At 49.1% G+C, this 19,789-nt stretch overlaps 1 protein-coding gene across 3 annotated transcripts in view; it reads left to right on the top strand.

Annotated features, from left to right (window-relative positions):
* Nucleotides 1-19,789, top strand: part of WDR59 (WD repeat domain 59) — a 65,258-nt gene that overhangs the window by 34,532 nt on the left and 10,937 nt on the right. Inside the window, exons 4-19 of one of the 3 annotated variants that reach the window (XM_073554958.1) lie at nucleotides 7,661-7,746; nucleotides 7,818-7,898; nucleotides 8,784-8,821; nucleotides 9,115-9,203; nucleotides 9,724-9,840; nucleotides 10,071-10,148; nucleotides 10,759-10,915; nucleotides 13,045-13,124; nucleotides 13,279-13,396; nucleotides 13,709-13,836; nucleotides 13,962-14,126; nucleotides 14,762-14,857; nucleotides 15,042-15,198; nucleotides 15,295-15,364; nucleotides 15,643-15,796; nucleotides 16,951-17,007. In XM_073554958.1, the coding sequence (XP_073411059.1) occupies nucleotides 7,661-7,746; nucleotides 7,818-7,898; nucleotides 8,784-8,821; nucleotides 9,115-9,203; nucleotides 9,724-9,840; nucleotides 10,071-10,148; nucleotides 10,759-10,915; nucleotides 13,045-13,124; nucleotides 13,279-13,396; nucleotides 13,709-13,836; nucleotides 13,962-14,126; nucleotides 14,762-14,857; nucleotides 15,042-15,198; nucleotides 15,295-15,364; nucleotides 15,643-15,796; nucleotides 16,951-17,007 (1,671 nt within the window). The remainder of the gene's footprint in view (nucleotides 1-7,660; nucleotides 7,747-7,817; nucleotides 7,899-8,783; nucleotides 8,822-9,114; nucleotides 9,204-9,723; nucleotides 9,841-10,070; nucleotides 10,149-10,758; nucleotides 10,916-13,044; nucleotides 13,125-13,278; nucleotides 13,397-13,708; nucleotides 13,837-13,961; nucleotides 14,127-14,761; nucleotides 14,858-15,041; nucleotides 15,199-15,294; nucleotides 15,365-15,642; nucleotides 15,797-16,950; nucleotides 17,008-19,789) is intronic. The other 2 variants (XM_073554959.1, XM_073554960.1) reach the window with 2 other exon arrangements.

Here is a 19,789-nt window from a genome sequence, read left to right as displayed (position 1 = left end):
GTGTGACCCCTGTGATGGAGTGGAGCTGTGTCCTGTGTCAGGTACATATACTTGTAGTGAGGCTGAGGTGATATCACTGTGTATGGAGGCTTTATCTCCCCAGCAGGGTCTTTAGTGTGACCCCTGTGATGGAGTGGAGCTGTGTCCTGTGTCAGGTACATATACTTGTAGTGAGGCTGAGGTGATATCACTGTGTATGGAGGCTTTATCTCCCCAGCAGGGTCTTTAGTGTGGCCCCTGTGATGGAGTGGAGCTGTGTCCTGTGTCAGGTACATATACTTGTAGTGAGGCTGAGGTGATATCACTGTGTATGGAGGCTTTATCTCCCCAGCAGGGTCTTTAGTGTGGCCCCTGTGATGGAGTGGGGCTGTGCCCTGTGTCAGGTACATATACTTGTAGTGAGGCTGAGGTGATATCACTGTGTATGGAGGCTTTATCTCCCCAGCAGGGTCTTTAGTGTGACCTCTGTGATGGAGTGGAGCTGTGCCCTGTGTCAGGTACATATACTTGTAGTGAGGCTGAGGTGATATCACTGTGTATGGAGGCTTTATCTCCCCAGCAGGGTCTTTAGTGTGGCCCCTGTGATGGAGTGGGGCTGTGCCCTGTGTCAGGTACATATACTTGTAGTGAGGCTGAGGTGATATCACTGTGTATGGAGGCTTTATCTCCCCAGCAGGGTCTTTAGTGTGGCCCCTGTGATGGAGTGGAGCTGTGCCCTGTGTCAGGTACATATACTTGTAGTGAGGCTGAGGTGATATCACTGTGTATGGCGGCTTTATCTCCCCAGCAGGGTCTTTAGTGTGGCCCCTGTGATGGAGTGGAGCTGTGTCCTGTGTCAGGTACATATACTTGTAGTGAGGCTGAGGTGATATAACTGTGTATGGCGGCTTTATCTCCCCAGCAGGGTCTTTAGTGTGGTCCCTGTGATGGAGTGGAGCTGTGTCCTGTGTCAGGTACATATACTTGTAGTGAGGCTGAGGTGATATCACTGTGTATGGCGGCTTTATCTCCCCAGCAGGGTCTTTAGTGTGGTCCCTGTGATGGAGTGGAGCTGTGCCCTGTGTCAGGTACATATCACCTCAGCCTCACTACAAGTATATCACTGTGTATGGCGGCTTTATCTCCCCAGCAGGGTCTTTAGTGTGACCCCTGTGATGGAGTGGAGCTGTGCCCTGTGTCAGGTACATATACTTGTAGTGAGGCTGAGGTGATATCACTGTGTATGGCGGCTTTATCTCCCCAGCAGGGTCTTTAGTGCGGCCCCTGTGATGGAGTGGAGCTGTGTCCTGTGTCAGGTACATATACTTGTAGTGAGGCTGAGGTGATATCACTGTGTATGGCGGCTTTATCTCTCCAGCAGGGTCTTTAGTGTGGCCCCTGTGATGGAGTGGAGCTGTGCCCTGTGTCAGGTACATATACTTGTAGTGAGGCTGAGGTGATATCACTGTGTATGGCGGCTTTATCTCCCCAGCAGGGTCTTTAGTGTGGTCCCTGTGATGGAGTGGAGCTGTGTCCTGTGTCAGGTACATATACTTGTAGTGAGGCTGAGGTGATATCACTGTGTATGGCGGCTTTATCTCCCCAGCAGGGTCTTTAGTGTGACCCCTGTGATGGAGTGGAGCTGTGTCCTGTGTCAGGTACATATACTTGTAGTGAGGCTGAGGTGATATCACTGTGTATGGCGGCTTTATCTCCCCAGCAGAGTCTTTAGTGTGACCTCTGTGATGGAGTGGAGCTGTGTCCTGTGTCAGGTACATATACTTGTAGTGGGGTGATATCACTGTGTATGGCGGCTTTATCTCCCCAGCAGGGTCTTTAGTGTGACCCCTGTGATGGAGTGGAGCTGTGCCCTGTGTCAGGTACATATACTTGTAGTGAGGCTGAGGTGATATCACTGTGTATGGCGGCTTTATCTCCCCAGCAGGGTCTTTAGTGTGACCCCTGTGATGGAGTGGGGCTGTGTCCTGTGTCAGGTACATATACTTGTAGTGAGGCTGAGGTGATATCACTGTGTATGGCGGCTTTATCTCCCCAGCAGGGTCTTTAGTGTGACCTCTGTGATGGAGTGGAGCTGTGTCCTGTGTCAGGTACATATACTTGTAGTGAGGCTGAGGTGATATCACTGTGTATGGCGGCTTTATCTCTCCAGCAGGGTCTTTAGTGTGGTCCCTGTGATGGAGTGGAGCTGTGCCCTGTGTCAGGTACATATACTTGTAGTGGGGCTGAGGTGATATCACTGTGTATGGCGGCTTTATCTCCCCAGCAGGGTCTTTAGTGTGACCCCTGTGATGGAGTGGAGCTGTGCCCTGTGTCAGGTACATATACTTGTAGTGGGGCTGAGGTGATATCACTGTGTATGGCGGCTTTATCTCCCCAGCAGGGTCTTTAGTGTGGTCCCTGTGATGGAGTGGAGCTGTGTCCTGTGTCAGGTACATATACTTGTAGTGAGGCTGAGGTGATATCACTGTGTATGGCGGCTTTATCTCCCCAGCAGGGTCTTTAGTGTGACCCCTGTGATGGAGTGGAGCTGTGTCCTGTGTCAGATACATATACTGGTAGTGAGGCTGAGGTGATATCACTGTGTATGGCGGCTTTATCTCCCCAGCAGGGTCTTTAGTGTGGCCTCTGTGATGGAGTGGAGCTGTGCCCTGTGTCAGGTACATATACTTGTAGTGAGGCTGAGGTGATATCACTGTGTATGGCGGCTTTATCTCCCCAGCAGGGTCTTTAGTGTGACCCCTGTGATGGAGTGGAGCTGTGCCCTGTGTCAGGTACATATACTTGTAGTGGGGCTGAGGTGATATCACTGTGTATGGCGGCTTTATCTCCCCAGCAGGGTCTTTAGTGTGGCCTCTGTGATGGAGTGGAGCTGTTCCCTGTGTCAGGTACATATACTTGTAGTGAGGCTGAGGTGATATCACTGTGTATGGCGGCTTTATCTCCCCAGCAGGGTCTTTAGTGTGACCCCTGTGATGGAGTGGGGCTGTGTCCTGTGTCAGGTACATATACTTGTAGTGAGGCTGAGGTGATATCACTGTGTATGGCGGCTTTATCTCCCCAGCAGGGTCTTTAGTGTGACCTCTGTGATGGAGTGGAGCTGTGCCCTGTGTCAGGTACATATACTTGTAGTGAGGCTGAGGTGATATCACTGTGTATGGCGGCTTTATCTCCCCAGCAGGGTCTTTAGTGTGACCCCTGTGATGGAGTGGGGCTGTGTCCTGTGTCAGGTACATATACTTGTAGTGAGGCTGAGGTGATATCACTGTGTATGGCGGCTTTATCTCCCCAGCAGGGTCTTTAGTGTGACCCCTGTGATGGAGTGGAGCTGTGTCCTGTGTCAGGTACATATACTTGTAGTGGGGCTGAGGTGATATCACTGTGTATGGCGTCTTTATCTCCCCAGCAGGGTCTTTAGTGTGACCCCTGTGATGGAGTGGGGCTGTGCCCTGTGTCAGGTACATATACTTGTAGTGAGGCTGAGGTGATATCACTGTGTATGGAGGCTTTATCTCCCCAGCAGGGTCTTTAGTGTGACCCCTGTGATGGAGTGGGGCTGTGCCCTGTGTCAGGTACATATACTTGTAGTGAGGCTGAGGTGATATCACTGTGTATGGCGGCTTTATCTCCCCAGCAGGGTCTTTAGTGTGACCCCTGTGATGGAGTGGAGCTGTGCCCTGTGTCAGGTACATATACTTGTAGTGAGGCTGAGGTGATATCACTGTGTATGGTGGCTTTATCTCCTCAGCAGGGTCTTTAGTGTGACCCCTGTGATGGAGTGGAGCTGTGTCCTGTGTCAGGTACATATACTTGTAGTGAGGCTGAGGTGATATCACTGTGTATGGTGGCTTTATCTCCTCAGCAGGGTCTTTAGTGTGACCCCTGTGATGGAGTGGAGCTGTGTCCTGTGTCAGGTACATATACTTGTAGTGAGGCTGAGGTGATATCACTGTGTATGGCGGCTTTATCTCCCCAGCAGGGTCTTTAGTGTGACCCCTGTGATGGAGTGGGGCTGTGTCCTGTGTCAGGTACATATACTTGTAGTGGGGCTGAGGTGATATCACTGTGTATGGCGGCTTTATCTCCCCAGCAGGGTCTTTAGTGTGACCCCTGTGATGGAGTGGGGCTGTGTCCTGTGTCAGGTACATATACTTGTAGTGAGGCTGAGGTGATATCACTGTGTATGGCGGCTTTATCTCCCCAGCAGGGTCTTTAGTGTGACCCCTGTGATGGAGTGGAGCGGTGTCCTGTGTCAGGTACATATACTTGTAGTGGGGCTGAGGTGATATCACTGTGTATGGCGGCTTTATCTCCCCAGCAGGGTCTTTAGTGTGACCCCTGTGATGGAGTGGGGCTGTGTCCTGTGTCAGGTACATATACTTGTAGTGAGGCTGAGGTGATATCACTGTGTATGGCGGCTTTATCTCCCCAGCAGGGTCTTTAGTGTGACCCCTGTGATGGAGTGGAGCTGTGTCCTGTGTCAGGTACATATACTTGTAGTGGGGCTGAGGTGATATCACTGTGTATGGTGGCTTTATCTCCTCAGCAGGGTCTTTAGTGTGACCCCTGTGATGGAGTGGAGCTGTGTCCTGTGTCAGGTACATATACTTGTAGTGAGGCTGAGGTGATATCACTGTGTATGGCGGCTTTATCTCCCCAGCAGGGTCTTTAGTGTGACCCCTGTGATGGAGTGGAGCTGTGTCCTGTGTCAGGTACATATACTTGTAGTGGGGCTGAGGTGATATCACTGTGTATGGCGGCTTTATCTCCCCAGCAGGGTCTTTAGTGTGACCCCTGTGATGGAGTGGAGCTGTGTCCTGTGTCCGGTACATATACTTGTAGTGAGGCTGAGGTGATATCACTGTGTATGGCGGCTTTATCTCCCCAGCAGGGTCTTTAGTGTGACCCCTGTGATGGAGTGGAGCTGTGTCCTGTGTCAGGTACATATACTTGTAGTAAGGCTGAGGTGATATCACTGTGTATGGCGGCTTTATCTCCCCAGCAGGGTCTTTAGTGTGACCCCTGTGATGGAGTGGAGCTGTGTCCTGTGTCCGGTACATATACTTGTAGTGAGGCTGAGGTGATATCACTGTGTATGGCGGCTTTATCTCCCCAGCAGGGTCTTTAGTGTGACCTCTGTGATGGAGTGGAGCTGTGCCCTGTGTCAGGTACATATACTTGTAGTGAGGCTGAGGTGATATCACTGTGTATGGAGGCTTTATCTCCCCAGCAGGGTCTTTAGTGTGACCCCTGTGATGGAGTGGAGCTGTGTCCTGTGTCAGGTACATATACTTGTAGTGAGGCTGAGGTGATATCACTGTGTATGGCGGCTTTATCTCCCCAGCAGGGTCTTTAGTGTGACCCCTGTGATGGAGTGGGGCTGTGTCCTGTGTCAGGTACATATACTTGTAGTGAGGCTGAGGTGATATCACTGTGTATGGCGGCTTTATCTCCCCAGCAGGGTCTTTAGTGTGATCTCTGTGATGGAGTGGAGCTGTGTCCTGTGTCAGGTACATATCACCTCAGCCTCACTACAAGTATATCACTGTGTATGGCGGCTTTATCTCCCCAGCAGGGTCTTTAGTGTGACCCCTGTGATGGAGTGGAGCGGTGTCCTGTGTCAGGTACATATACTTGTAGTGAGGCTGAGGTGATATCACTGTGTATGGCGGCTTTATCTCCCCAGCAGGGTCTTTAGTGTGGTCCCTGTGATGGAGTGGAGCTGTGCCCTGTGTCAGGTACATATACTTGTAGTGAGGCTGAGGTGATATCACTGTGTATGGCGGCTTTATCTCCCCAGCAGGGTCTTTAGTGTGACCTCTGTGATGGAGTGGAGCTGTGTCCTGTGTCAGGTACATATACTTGTAGTGAGGCTGAGGTGATATCACTGTGTATGGCGGCTTTATCTCCCCAGCAGGGTCTTTAGTGTGACCTCTGTGATGGAGTGGAGCTGTGCCCTGTGTCAGGTACATATACTTGTAGTGAGGCTGAGGTGATATCACTGTGTATGGCGGCTTTATCTCCCCAGCAGGGTCTTTAGTGTGGCCCCTGTGATGGAGTGGAGCTGTGCCCTGTGTCAGGTACATATACTTGTAGTGAGGCTGAGGTGATATCACTGTGTATGGCGGCTTTATCTCCCCAGCAGGGTCTTTAGTGTGACCTCTGTGATGGAGTGGAGCTGTGCCCTGTGTCAGGTACATATACTTGTAGTGAGGCTGAGGTGATATCACTGTGTATGGCGGCTTTATCTCCCCAGCAGGGTCTTTAGTGTGGCCCCTGTGATGGAGTGGAGCTGTGCCCTGTGTCAGGTACATATACTTGTAGTGAGGCTGAGGTGATATCACTGTGTATGGCGGCTTTATCTCCCCAGCAGGGTCTTTAGTGTGACCCCTGTGATGGAGTGGAGCTGTGCCCTGTGTCAGGTACATATACTTGTAGTGAGGCTGAGGTGATATCACTGTGTATGGCGGCTTTATCTCCCCAGCAGGGTCTTTAGTGTGACCTCTGTGATGGAGTGGAGCTGTGCCCTGTGTCAGGTACATATACTTGTAGTGAGGCTGAGGTGATATCACTGTGTATGGCGGCTTTATCTCCCCAGCAGGGTCTTTAGTGTGGCCCCTGTGATGGAGTGGAGCTGTGCCCTGTGTCAGGTACATATACTTGTAGTGAGGCTGAGGTGATATCACTGTGTATGGCGGCTTTATCTCCCCAGCAGGGTCTTTAGTGTGACCTCTGTGATGGAGTGGAGCTGTGTCCTGTGTCAGGTACATATACTTGTAGTGAGGCTGAGGTGATATCACTGTGTATGGCGGCTTTATCTCCCCAGCAGGGTCTTTAGTGTGACCTCTGTGATGGAGTGGAGCTGTGTCCTGTGTCAGGTACATATACTTGTAGTGAGGCTGAGGTGATATCACTGTGTATGGCGGCTTTATCTCCCCAGCAGGGTCTTTAGTGTGACCCCTGTGATGGAGTGGAGCTGTGTCCTGTGTCAGGTACATATACTTGTAGTGGGGCTGAGGTGATATCACTGTGTATGGCGGCTTTATCTCCCCAGCAGGGTCTTTAGTGTGACCTCTGTGATGGAGTGGAGCTGTGTCCTGTGTCAGGTACATATACTTGTAGTGGGGCTGAGGTGATATCACTGTGTATGGCGGCTTTATCTCCCCAGCAGGGTCTTTAGTGTGACCTCTGTGATGGAGTGGAGCTGTGTCCTGTGTCAGGTACATATACTTGTAGTGGGGCTGAGGTGATATCACTGTGTATGGCGGCTTTATCTCTCCAGCAGGGTCTTTAGTGTGACCCCTGTGATGGAGTGGGGCTGTGTCCTGTGTCAAATGCATATAATTGAGGCTTGGTGTGAGCGGCTGCTTCTCTCCCATTTCTGAGCTGACTGTTGGAGGTGTGAGCGGCTGCTTCTCTCCCGTCTCTGAGCTGACTGGCGGAGGTGTGAGCGGCTGCTTCTCTCCCGTCTCTGAGCTGACTGTCGGAGGTGTGAGCGGCTGCTTCTCTCCCGTCTCTGAGCTGACTGTCGGAGGTGTGAGCGGCTGCTTCTCTCCCATTTCTGAGCTGACTGTCGGAGGTGTGAGCGGCCGCTTCTCTCCCGTCTCTGTGCTGACTGTCGGGCATTACCTGATCTTTATTGCTGCGTCCTTCCTTCTTCCAGAGTAACCAGCGGGTAGACCTGTATCAGTGGAAAGATGGCAGCGGAGACATTGCCACCTCCTTGCAGGGTCACACGCGAGTCATCAGGTCAGTCTCGTGATTTATATTGTAGTGATTACTGTGACGCACTTCTCCTGCTAACCATCTTTTCTGCTCAGTGATCTGGACTGGTCAGTGTATGAGCCGGAAATACTGGTCACCAGCTCTATTGACACATACATCTACATCTGGGATATCAAGTAAGCACCAGTCAATATGATCTGCTGTCCCTGAAAACCTAGATGCTTTCACCCCCCCCTCTCCACACTGATGTCCCATCTACAGCTTTCCTCCCGCCTTCTTGCTGGTATCTCAAAAGCTGTGGCCACAAAATCTCTCAAATATACTTGAAAGGCTCATCCCATTTATTCCTAACCACTTTGCCGTTCTGATATTCAGTCTTTTGAGCATATTTTTGCTCCTCATAGTAGGTTGCAGGAAAAAAAAATTAATCCATTAAGTTTCAAAACCTTTTAAAATTGATTCAGGAACGGAAGTTAATCTTGAAGCAAGGAAAACATAGCCGGAAAAATTTTTTTTTAGAAAACCTTTGATGTGCACAAAAGCTAAGGGATCATCAATGTGACAGTGTTTCGGTCAGTGATGACACCAGTGTTAAAGGGTTTCCTTTCCATTACTGGATTTGTGATTAGATACTGATGCAAAGTGCTGTCCCAGCTCTGTGAAAAACAGTGGGAGAAAAAGTATGAGCTGTGGAAGCTCTAGAGGCAAAGCGCCATCCTGAGACTCCTATACAGGCTCAAGAAGGATAAACTGCTGCTCACTTAGTTCCTTCCATTTCACAGAGTACGTACTATTGTGACGCTCTCCTGACTCTGGCTGCCTCCTGTGTATTGCAGGGGAGCAATAGGATACGTAATGTAGCCGTATATTGTAATCTAGCGCACTGAAAGCCCAGCATCATGCCCTCTGGCCAAAATCACAAGCTGATTGATTTTCCCTGTGCACATCCCCAGTCACTGTAAACTTGCAGAGTTTCAAAAGACAACACCGATCATGATTTCTGAGCACTGACAGGACGTCTTTTGTTTTTTACTTTGTTCCTTATTTTTGTCTTCCCTCAGAGACACGAGGAAACCAGCAGTCTCCTTGTCCGCTGTGGGTGGGTATTGTATGATGGGTGAACGACGTCTCATGTCACCTGATATTGCACGGTCCTTATATTCCTAGATTGGGTTATATCAGTCCTGGAGCGTTATAAGAGGGGCTGTTATCAGTCACCTATGATATAATGCCTCTGGGGGGTTCACAGATGTTTCAGTTGTGATAATGGGGCACGGGAGGTTTCTGCGCTTCCTTCCACTCATCCTATCGAAAATTGGGCCTGTGCCAGACTGAAATGGCTGATGGCAGACCACAATCATCTTACTTTCTGCAATAACAATGTCCCTGCAGCCGGAGCATCCCAGGTGAAGTGGAACAAAAAGAACGCAAACTGTCTGGCCACAAGTCACGACGGAGACGTGCGGATCTGGGATCGGAGGGTTCGTTACCTTCATATATTGCACATGTAGAAGCCTGAGGGAGGGGAGGTGAGGGGACCCTGACTGTGTGCAAGCTGGCTTAGGGAGAGGGGAGGCGCTGTGCATGGCAAAGGGGCTGGCATGGGAGAGAAGCAGTGCGTGGCCGAGGGGCCGGTGCGAGGACTGGGCAGTGCGTGGCCGAGGGGCCGGTGCGAGGACTGGGCAGTGCGTGGCCGAGGGGCCGGTGCGAGGACTGGGCAGTGCGTGGCCGAGGGGCCGGTGCGAGGACTGGGCAGTGCGTGGCCGAGGGGCCGGTGCGAGGACTGGGCAGTGCGTGGCCGAGGGGCCGGTGCGAGGACTGGGCAGTGCGTGGCCGAGGGGCCGGTGCGAGGACTGGGCAGTGTGAGGCCTGGGCAGTGCGTGGCCGAGGGCCCAGTGTGAGGCCTGGGCAGCGCGTGGCCGAGGGGCTGGTAAGATTGCATTCTTGCATATCGTTATTGATTATCTCCATTCCTAATTGCATCCCGCTCCATTATTCCAGAAGCCCAGCACTGCGGTGGAGTACATCGCTGCCCACCTGTACAAGATCCACGGCGTGGACTGGCACCCAGACAACGAATACATCCTGGCGACATCCAGCCAAGACAACTCTGTGAAGGTGAAGTTACAGCTGCACTCCGCGCTATCAGAGCGGCCAATAAATGGCGCACAGGTCGCACGTGCTCAGTAACTCCCCACACTCGGAGGACCCCCCCTTCTCGTGATTGGGGGTCCCAGCCACTTACCCTGTGCAGTGTTTCGGCTGCGGCCATTCTGCGGTATCTGGACGTGCGCGGTCCTTTTGGGGCAGTCGGGTCACTCTTCTGATCCTGTTCTTCTGTCTTTCAGTTCTGGGATTCTCGGCAGCCTCGGAAGTGTCTCAGTGTGCTGGCGTGTCAGGTGCCGGTGTGGAAGGCGCGGTACACGGTGAGCGCAGGGTGTCAACGCCCCACGAGCCGGCATTACACCTAGTGGCCATATGCCTGTAGTCAGCCGGTGACGGGGTCGTCTGGTCCTTGTAACCTGCGCTATAACAGGTCACCCCTTTCATTTACTGTAAAGACCCTCTGTAGATTCCTGCTCGCGTTGTAGGATCAGCAGTGTCCATTATTGGCTGACGCCGTGACCTCCTTGTAGGGGGCTGCATTCTCCTAGAACGTGCTTAGCATGGAGGGATCGTTAAATAATAATCTCTATATAGCGCCAACATATTCCGCAGCGCTTTACAGTTTAACAGTTTTAAAACACAAGTCATAAGTAACAACGTTAACAATACAATAATTAAAGCACAATAAGCCGCCCCTGCTGGTGAGAGCTTACACTCTACAGTGAGGTGGGGGAGATGCAGAGGACAGGTGAGTATTTACAATGGAGGTCCAGCCATCGTTTACTGCCAATTGACCCTTTAATGCTCCGTTTATCACAGACTCCTCTGCAGCCAGAGACCGATGCTTTCCTCTGTAGACTCTCAGCGTTTCCCCCCCATGTATGTACAGTCAGCCGTCCTGCAATCCGCTCATGTCTCTGTACTCCGCAGCCCTTCAGTAACGGCCTGGTCACAGTCATGGTCCCGCAGCTGCGCAGAGAGAACAGCCTGCTGCTGTGGAACATCTACGACCTTCATTCCCCGGTGCACATCTTCGTGGGACACGACGACGTGGTGCTCGAGTTCCAGTGGCGAAAACAGAAGGAGGGTGGGTGCCTCAGTGATGTATAACGGGGTTATAATCTGCTCCCTCATAGCAGAATAGTGAGTGCAGCTCTGGAGTAGAACACAGGATGTAATTCAGGATCAGTAATGTAATGTATGTACACAGTGACTGCACCAGCAGAATAGTGAGTGCAGCTCTGTGGTATAATACAGGATGTAACTCAGGATCAGTAATGTATGTACACAGTGACTGCACCAGCAGAATAGTGAGTGCAGCTCTAGAGTATAATACAGGATGTAACTCAGGATCAGTAATATACAGTGCCTACAAGTAGTATTCAACCCCCTGCAGATTTAGCAGGTTTACACATTCGGAATTAACTTGGCATTGTGACATTTGGACTGTAGATCAGCCTGGAAGTGTGAAATGCACTGCAGCAAAAAAGAATGTTATTTCTTTGTTTAATTTTTTTTTTTTAAATTGTGAAAAGTTTATTCAGAGGGTCATTTATTATTCAACCCCTCAAACCACAAGAATTCTGTTTGGTTCCCCTAAAGTATTAAGAAGTATTTCAGGCACAAAGAACAATGAGCTTCACATGTTTGGATTAATTATCTTTTTCCAGCCTTTTCTGACTAATTAAGACCCTCCCCAAACTTGTGAACAGCACTCATACATGGTCAACATGGGAAAGACAAAGGAGCATTCCAAGGCCATCAGAGACAAGATCGTGGAGGGTCACAAGGCTGGCAAGGGGTACAAAACCCTTTCCAAGGAGTTGGGCCTACCTGTCTCCACTGTTGGGAGCATCATCCGGAAGTGGAAGGCTTATGGAACTACTGTTAGCCTTCCACGGCCTGGACAGCCTTTGAAAGTTTCCACCCGTGCAGAGGCCAGGCTTGTCCGAAGAGTCAAGGCTAACCCAAGGACAACAAGGAAGGAGCTCCGGGAAGATCTCATGGCAGTGGGGACATTGGTTTCAGTCAATACCATAAGTAACATACTCCACCGCAATGGTCTCCGTTCCAGACAAGCCCGTAAGGTACCTTTACTTTCAAAGCGTCATGTCAAGGCTCGTCTACAGTTTGCTCATGATCACTTGGAGGACTCTGAGACAGACTGGTTCAAGGTTCTCTGGTCTGATGAGACCAAGATCGAGATCTTTGGTGCCAACCCCACACGTGACGTTTGGAGACTGGATGGCACTGCATACGACCCCAAGAATACCATCCCTACAGTCAAGCATGGTGGTGGCAGCATCATGCTGTGGGGCTGTTTCTCAGCCAAGGGGCCTGGCCATCTTGTCCGCATCCATGGGAAGATGGATAGCACGGCCTACCTGGAGATTTTGGCCAAGAACCTCCGCACCTCCATCATGGATCCTAAGATGGGTCGTCATTTCATCTTCCAACAAGACAACGACACAAAGCACACAGCCAAGAAAACCAAGGCCTGGTTCCAGAGGTAAAAAATCAAGGTGTTGCAATGGCCTAGTCAGTCTCCTGACCTTAACCCAATTGAAAACTTGTGGAAGGAGCTCAAGATTAAAGTCCACATGAGACACCCAAAGAACCTAGATAACTTGGAGAAGATCTGCATGGAGGAGTGGGCCAAGATAACTCCAGAGACCTGTGCCGGCCTGATCAGGTCTTATAAAAGACGATTATTAGCTGTAATTGCAAACAAGGGTTATTCCACAAAATATTAAACCTAGGGGTTGAATAATTGACCCACACTTTTATGTTGAAAATTTATTAAAATTTAACTGAGCAACATAACTTGTTGGTTTGTAAGATTTATGCATCTGTTAATAAATCCTGCTCTTGTGTGAAGTTTGAAGGCTCTAACATAATTTGCATCTTATCAAACCTGCTAAATCTGCAGGGGGTTGAATACTACTTGTAGGCACTGTATGTACACAGTGACTGCACCAGCAGAATAGTGAGTGCAGCTCTGGAGTATAATACAGGATGTAACTCAGGATCAGTAATGTATGTACACAGTGACTGCACCAGCAGAATAGTGAGTGCAGCTCTGGAGTATAATACAGGATGTAACTCAGGATCAGTAATGTAATGTATGTACACAGTGACTGCACCAGCAGAATAGTGAGTGCAGCTCTGGAGTATAAGTTATGTAATGTGACCTTGATTTGTTTGTCTTCTCTCTAGGCCTCAAAGACTACCAGTTGGTGACTTGGTCACGGGACCAGACGTTGCGCATGTGGAGGGTGGACGCTCAGCTGCAGAGGGTAAGCGGCTGGCGCTGACCTGTAGCCGCCGGCTGTTCAGAGATGTCACTGCTGATCGGTGTCTTTCAGCCCTGTGACATGATTGCTGTAATGTATTTCCTATGTAGATTTATTTAGACTTTATTTAGAGCTTTGCGCCTCCTGTTATATCCAGCTTTGTGCTACTGATATCATGGAGCCGGTGGATGAACTGATGGACGGATCCTTGATGCCAGAGCAAGAGAAGTCCCTGCAACCCCAGGAGCCGATCGCTGGTCCCTCAGAAGAAGAGGGTAAGTGATGATGGGGAGGAGGGCGGTGTGGAGATAGGAGCGCCGATCTGATGCCATGTAACGACCCCTGCATCGGTGACACGGTGAGATGCTTCTGGGCCTGGACACTGTCCTGCAGACATGACATTTGCTGCTACAGATGGGGGGGGGGGTGGGGAAGGATCATTCACATGATTACGATTGTGATGATTCTAAAACCTGTAAGAAAACGAAACCAGGAATTAGACGGGCGAAGAAGGTGACCGCGGGTGATCAGTCCGCAGCGTGGTTGCTTAGAGTCGCTATTATTTTTTTCCCCTTTATCTCATCCAGTGGCTTTTGATGAGGCGTCTCCAACAACTCCCATTGTGGTGGGAAGTTCGGAGCAGCCGGGGCTCCCGCAGACACTTCAGCAGGAATTCTCCTTGATAAACGTCCATATCCGAAATGTGAACATCGAGGTAAGCGGGAAACGCGAGATGCGACCAGATGGATGAAGCCCCTCTTTGATGCCTTGGCCCCTAGGTAGGTAGTTGGTGGTCTAGATGTGTAATGTTGGCTCATCGCATCCCTCTTCTCCTTACAGATGGACGCTACGAACCGGAACTGCACCGTGTCCGTCCATTGTGGCAATCACCGGGTGCGGATGGTCGTCATGTTCCCTGTCCAATACCCCAATAACGCCGCTCCGACCTTCCAGTTTGTCAGTCCTACAACAATCACCTCGCCCATGAAAGTGAAGCTGCTGAAGGTAAGTAAAAGCCTGTTGAAAAGGAGATGGAGACCTCCTGGACTGCTGCGGCCGCCTGTGCAGCCTCGGTGTCCACTTGTAGCTTTTCAAGCACAGGAGGATGTGGATATTCAGAGATGAAAGGGGGTAACTTTTTGATTGCTGGGGGGTCCGCCTCTGCTCCTTTTAATGCTATGAGCCTGCCGAGTGCATGCTCCATTACTGAGGAGGCTCCAGAGCCCCATCTGCAGATCACTGGTGGTCCCAATGGTCTGACCCTTAGCGATCAGAAAGCTGTGAACGGAGGATTATAGGTTAATTCCGAAAAATAAAGTTGAAATCCCTCTGGAGAATTTTAGGTAACGTCATAACAATCTCTCAGCCTTTTCGGACCTGCCACCGGTCAGACAGGATTCTTGGCTTGGATTCCTTCCCGGAATCCGAGGACTCTTCCACCTGCTGGATGTCGGTGACTGGCGGCATTAATCGGCAATGTGTTACTGACTTGTGAACTTGGATGCATTTATTATGGGACGTCATCGCGGCCTGGATTTGGGGGCGTCCGTCACTGCGGTGCAAGGATCGTGTCCTTTATTTAAGGAGCTGGGTTCTCTATGGAGAAATGATGTTGAGGTTTTGTTTTTTTTCCTTCCTAGATCTTGAGGGACACGTCTCTGCAGAAAGTGAAGCGCAATCAGAGCTGTCTGGAGCCGTGTCTGCGCCAGCTCGTCTCCTGCCTGGAAAGCTTTGTGGTAGGAGATGTCTCTTTCACCATTGTCCTCTCCGCTTGCTGTCTGTGAATGGAGACCTTCCTGAGAGGCTCAGTTCTTTCTGCAGGGCGGATGGCTGCTGTGTTACACAGCCGGCATCTGCCTCTAACGCTGATCATTGGCTCAGATCTGCTTTAACCCTTTTACATTCCAATCTGCCTCCTAGAACCAGGAATCCAGTCCATCAAGCAGTCCCTACACCCTGCAGACCCCGGTCACGCCACCTCTGCCGACATTTGCCAGAGTATCCAATGCCTACGGGTCTTACCAAGATGCCAACATCCCGTTTCCCCGAACCTCCGGAGCCCGCTTCTGTGGAGCAGGTGATCCAACCTTACTGGTTCTTTGTAGTTACAGCATAAAAGTGGAAGGTGTAGACCCAGAAACGAATCCAGGCCTGACCATTGTTGTCTCTGCAGGTCATCTTGTTTACTTCACCCGACCCATGACTATACACAAAGCCATCTCCCCGACTGAGCCCACCCCGAGGTCAGTCCCTGGGTGTTATCGTGTCTTTTACTGTAACCGTGACTGGGTCAGGCACTTCAGCTCCTTTCACACACGCAAAGGAAAAGCTGTAACTGTAGTAACATTTCTGACCACACCGTGGCACTGTGATGTTAGGGAGGCGGCAGACATCGGCGCACACTGGCTCCACCAGAAGCCGTCTTTCCTGGATGCTGCATGCACGCTCCGATCAGAATGGGAATCTGGGCTGAATATACACCAGCCTGTAACGTCTGTACTGACCCTTGCTCTTTCTTTAGGTCTCTCTCCGCTCTGTCTGCTTATCACAGCGGGGTGATCGCACCCATGAAAATCCGCACAGAGACTCAAGGGAACCTGCGGCTTTACAGTGGGAGTCCGACGCGAAGCGAGAAGGAGCAAGTGTCCATCAGTTCTTTCTACTACAAGGAGAGGGTATGACTGCTAATCAGTAGTGCAGTCCTGAAGGCTGCCATAAAGATTTCCCCTCGTCACCACAAAGTACCCCACAGGAACCGTGCAAAGTCACCGGAGCGTGCTGCCGCCCTCATCCAACCGACTGTGCCCACCGCCGCATGCTACTCGCCTGTGACTGGTGCATGACTGGCTGCACCTCCCCCGCACTTCACCTTTCACCCACACTGTAAAAGAAAATGACGCCTTTTGCGGATAATTAACCCCCCAAATTGGCAATCATGGCTATTTTTTTTTTTTTTTTTTTTTTTTTTTACTATGTACTGTATATCCGGCTGTCATGAACATAACGTTCCATCTTTGTTAGGAAATTGCATAAAAGGCTATTCCTGATCACGTGGGCTAAAATCGCTGCCTTTAGAACTGGGGAAGGGCAGAAATATGGCCCTAAGGTCTGTTTGCCAGGAGATATAAGACCAACGCTAAAGGATTACAGTTTTATTTTTTCCCATTTTTAAAGGGAATCGGTCACCACTTTTTTTTTTTTTTTTTTTTTTTTTTGGAACTATGAGCTGCCGGCACCGACATCAGGGGCTTATCTACAGCATTCTGTAATGCATTCTGTAATGCTATAGTTAAGCCCCCGATGTAACCTGAAAGATAAGAAAAACACAGATTATACTCACTGGAGGAAGCGGTCTGGTCCGGCGCCTCCCATCTTCATACGACTCTGTCATCTAATTCCCATCCTGTAATGGCTCCGGCGCAGGCGCATTGCTCTGCCCTGTTGAGGGCTAAGCAGAGTCCTGCAGTGCGCAGGTGTCGGGAGATGTCTGGCGCCTGAGGACGTCATCGCATGAAGAAGGGAGGTACCGGACCGCGACACCCATTGGACTGGACCCCCGGGTGAGTATAATCTAACGTGTTTTTCTTTCAGGTTACATCGGAGGCTTATCTACAGCATTACAGAATGCATTACAGAATGCTGTAGATAAGCCCCCGATGTCAATGCCGGCAGCTGATAGTCCGAAAAAAGAGTGACAGATTCCCTTTAAGGAAATGTTATGTAAGCATTTCCTATTTACCTGTCCCATCTACTAGTTTTTTTTTTTTTTTTTTTTTTTTTTTTTTTATTCTCCTTCTCACTTTTCATCTTCTCCTCCTCTTATACGCAGACGCCCCCCATGTCTGCTCGCCGGCGCTGGTCCATCCAAGTGATTAACGACTTCCCGGTACAGTGCGTTCTGCTAAATAACAAACTCCTGTTCCCCCTCACCTGTCCAGTAGGGACCCGAGAAAAAGGAAGACTAGTGTTGTGTACCCCATGAAAACTGAGGGGTCTGTGTGCGATGACTTCTGCCCCCTGCCTTACATGGTGTATCACTTACAAGGACTACATTTCCTAGAAGACTATCCTGTTATGGCCGTTATATCTGCCGGCAACTTGCTGATGGTTTCCATTCAAAAAATTATAATTCTGACTTGTGACTGAAGTACAACTCATTGGGTACCGTTACGCTGCAGCAGACGATGACGTCCCATGGTGTCAGGTTTTTCCTTCTTCTCGAGGTCTCCTGGTAATAACACACCATCTGTACCTACGTGTGGAGAATGTCCGTCTTGCGTTGCTTCGTGCCATCAACGGCGTCCCCTCCGCTCTGTGCTCCGTCCCCTTCGCCTCTGGTTTATCCGTGTCTTTACTTCAGGGTATATACACTAATGGCGGACAGGTACTGACAGTCTCTGACCTGTGGATATACCCGAGCTGTCTCTTCTCGCATCCAGGTCTCTTTTCGTCTCATTCTTGCTGTTAATCAGTTATACTCTTGTTCTCCTCCTATTGTCTTTCTATTTCTTTTTGTTTGTGTGTGGTTTTTTTTTTTTTTTTTTTTCCTTCTCTTTTTGTCTCTCTCCGTCTGTCTCACGCTTGCTCCCTTGCCCTCCTCCCCACACCCTTTTTACTCGATTGCGCTCCCATGCCCTTCTTGGCCTCTTGCTCCGTTACTCTTGCCTTTTGTCAGCTTCTCAAAGCTCACTCCCTTGCTTTCACTCTTTTTTTCTTTCACTCTTTTTTTCTTTCACTCTTTTTTTTCTTTCACTCTTTTTTTCTTTCACTCTTTTTTTTTTTCTTTCACTCTTTTTTTCTTTCACTCTTTTTTTTTTTCTTTCACTCTTTTTTTTCTTTCACTCTTTTTTTTTTTTTTTCTTTCACTCTTTTTTTTTTTTTCTTTCACTCTTTTTTTTTTTTCTTTCACTCTTTTTTTTTCTTTCACTCTTTTTTTTTTCTTTCACTCTTTTTTTTTTTCTTTCACTCTTTTTTTTCTTTCACTCTTTTTTTTTTTTTCTTTCACTCTTTTTTTTTTTTCTTTCACTCTTTTTTTTTTCTTTCTCTTTTTCTTCTTCTCCTCCTCTCTTTTTCTTCTTCTCCTCCTCTCTTTTTCTTCTTCTCCTCCTCTCTTTTTCTTCTTCTCCTCCTCTCTTTTTCTTCTTCTCCTCCTCTCTTTTTCTTCTTCTCCTCCTCTCTTTTTCTTCTTCTCCTCCTCTCTTTTTCTTCTTCTCCTCCTCTCTTTTTCTTCTTCTCCTCCTCTCTTTTTCTTCTTCTCCTCCTCTCTTTTTCTTCTTCTCCTCCTCCTCTCTTTTTCTTCTTCTCCTCCTCCTCTCTTTTTCTTCTTCTCCTCCTCCTCTCTTTTTCTTCTTCTTCTCCTCCTCTCTTTTTCTTCTTCTTCTCCTCCTCTCTTTTTCTTCTTCTTCTCCTCCTCTCTTTTTCTTCTTCTCCTCCTCTCTTTTTCTTCTTCTTCTCCTCCTCTCTTTTTCTTCTTCTTCTCCTCCTCTCTTTTTCTTCTTCTTCTCCTCCTCTCTTTTTCTTCTTCTTCTCCTCCTCTCTTTTTCTTCTTCTTCTCCTCCTCTCTTTTTCTTCTTCTTCTCCTCCTCTCTTTTTCTTCTTCTTCTCCTCCTCTCTTTTTCTTCTTCTCCTCCTCCTCCTCTCTTTTTCTTCTTCTCCTCCTCCTCCTCTCTTTTTCTTCTTCTCCTCCTCCTCCTCTCTTTTTCTTCTTCTCCTCCTCCTCCTCTCTTTTTCTTCTTCTTCTCCTCCTCCTCTCTTTTTCTTCTTCTTCTCCTCCTCCTCTCTTTTTCTTCTTCTTCTCCTCCTCCTCTCTTTTTCTTCTTCTTCTCCTCCTCCTCTCTTTTTCTTCTTCTTCTCCTCCTCCTCTCTTTTTCTTCTTCTTCTCCTCCTCCTCTCTTTTTCTTCTTCTTCTCCTCCTCCTCTCTTTTTCTTCTTCTTCTCCTCCTCCTCTCTTTTTCTTCTTCTTCTCCTCCTCCTCTCTTTTTCTTCTTCTTCTCCTCCTCCTCTCTTTTTCTTCTTCTTCTCCTCCTCCTCTCTTTTTCTTCTTCTTCTCCTCCTCCTCTCTTTTTCTTCTTCTTCTCCTCCTCCTCTCTTTTTCTTCTTCTTCTCCTCCTCCTCTCTTTTTCTTCTTCTTCTCCTCCTCCTCTCTTTTTCTTCTTCTTCTCCTCCTCCTCTCTTTTTCTTCTTCTTCTCCTCCTCCTCTCTTTTTCTTCTTCTTCTCCTCCTCCTCTCTTTTTCTTCTTCTTCTCCTCCTCCTCTCTTTTTCTTCTTCTTCTCCTCCTCCTCTTTTTCTTCTTCTTCTCCTCCTCCTCTTTTTCTTCTTCTCCTCCTCCTCTCTTTTTCTTCTTCTTCTCCTCCTCTCTTTTTCTTCTTCTTCTCCTCCTCTCTTTTTCTTCTTCTTCTCCTCCTCTCTTTTTCTTCTTCTTCTCCTCCTCTCTTTTTCTTCTTCTTCTCCTCCTCTCTTTTTCTTCTTCTTCTCCTCCTCTCTTTTTCTTCTTCTTCTCCTCCTCTCTTTTTCTTCTTCTTCTCCTCCTCTCTTTTTCTTCTTCTTCTCCTCCTCTCTTTTTCTTCTTCTTCTCCTCCTCTCTTTTTCTTCTTCTTCTCCTCCTCTCTTTTTCTTCTTCTTCTCCTCCTCTCTTTTTCTTCTTCTTCTCCTCCTCTCTTTTTCTTCT

This window comes from Dendrobates tinctorius, unplaced genomic scaffold (genome assembly GCF_039654945.1).
Source record: "Dendrobates tinctorius isolate UK_male_01 unplaced genomic scaffold, ASM3965494v1 ptg000214l, whole genome shotgun sequence".
NCBI lineage: Eukaryota > Metazoa > Chordata > Amphibia > Anura > Dendrobatidae > Dendrobates > Dendrobates tinctorius.
This window is presented reverse-complemented; position numbering and strand designations above follow the sequence as displayed.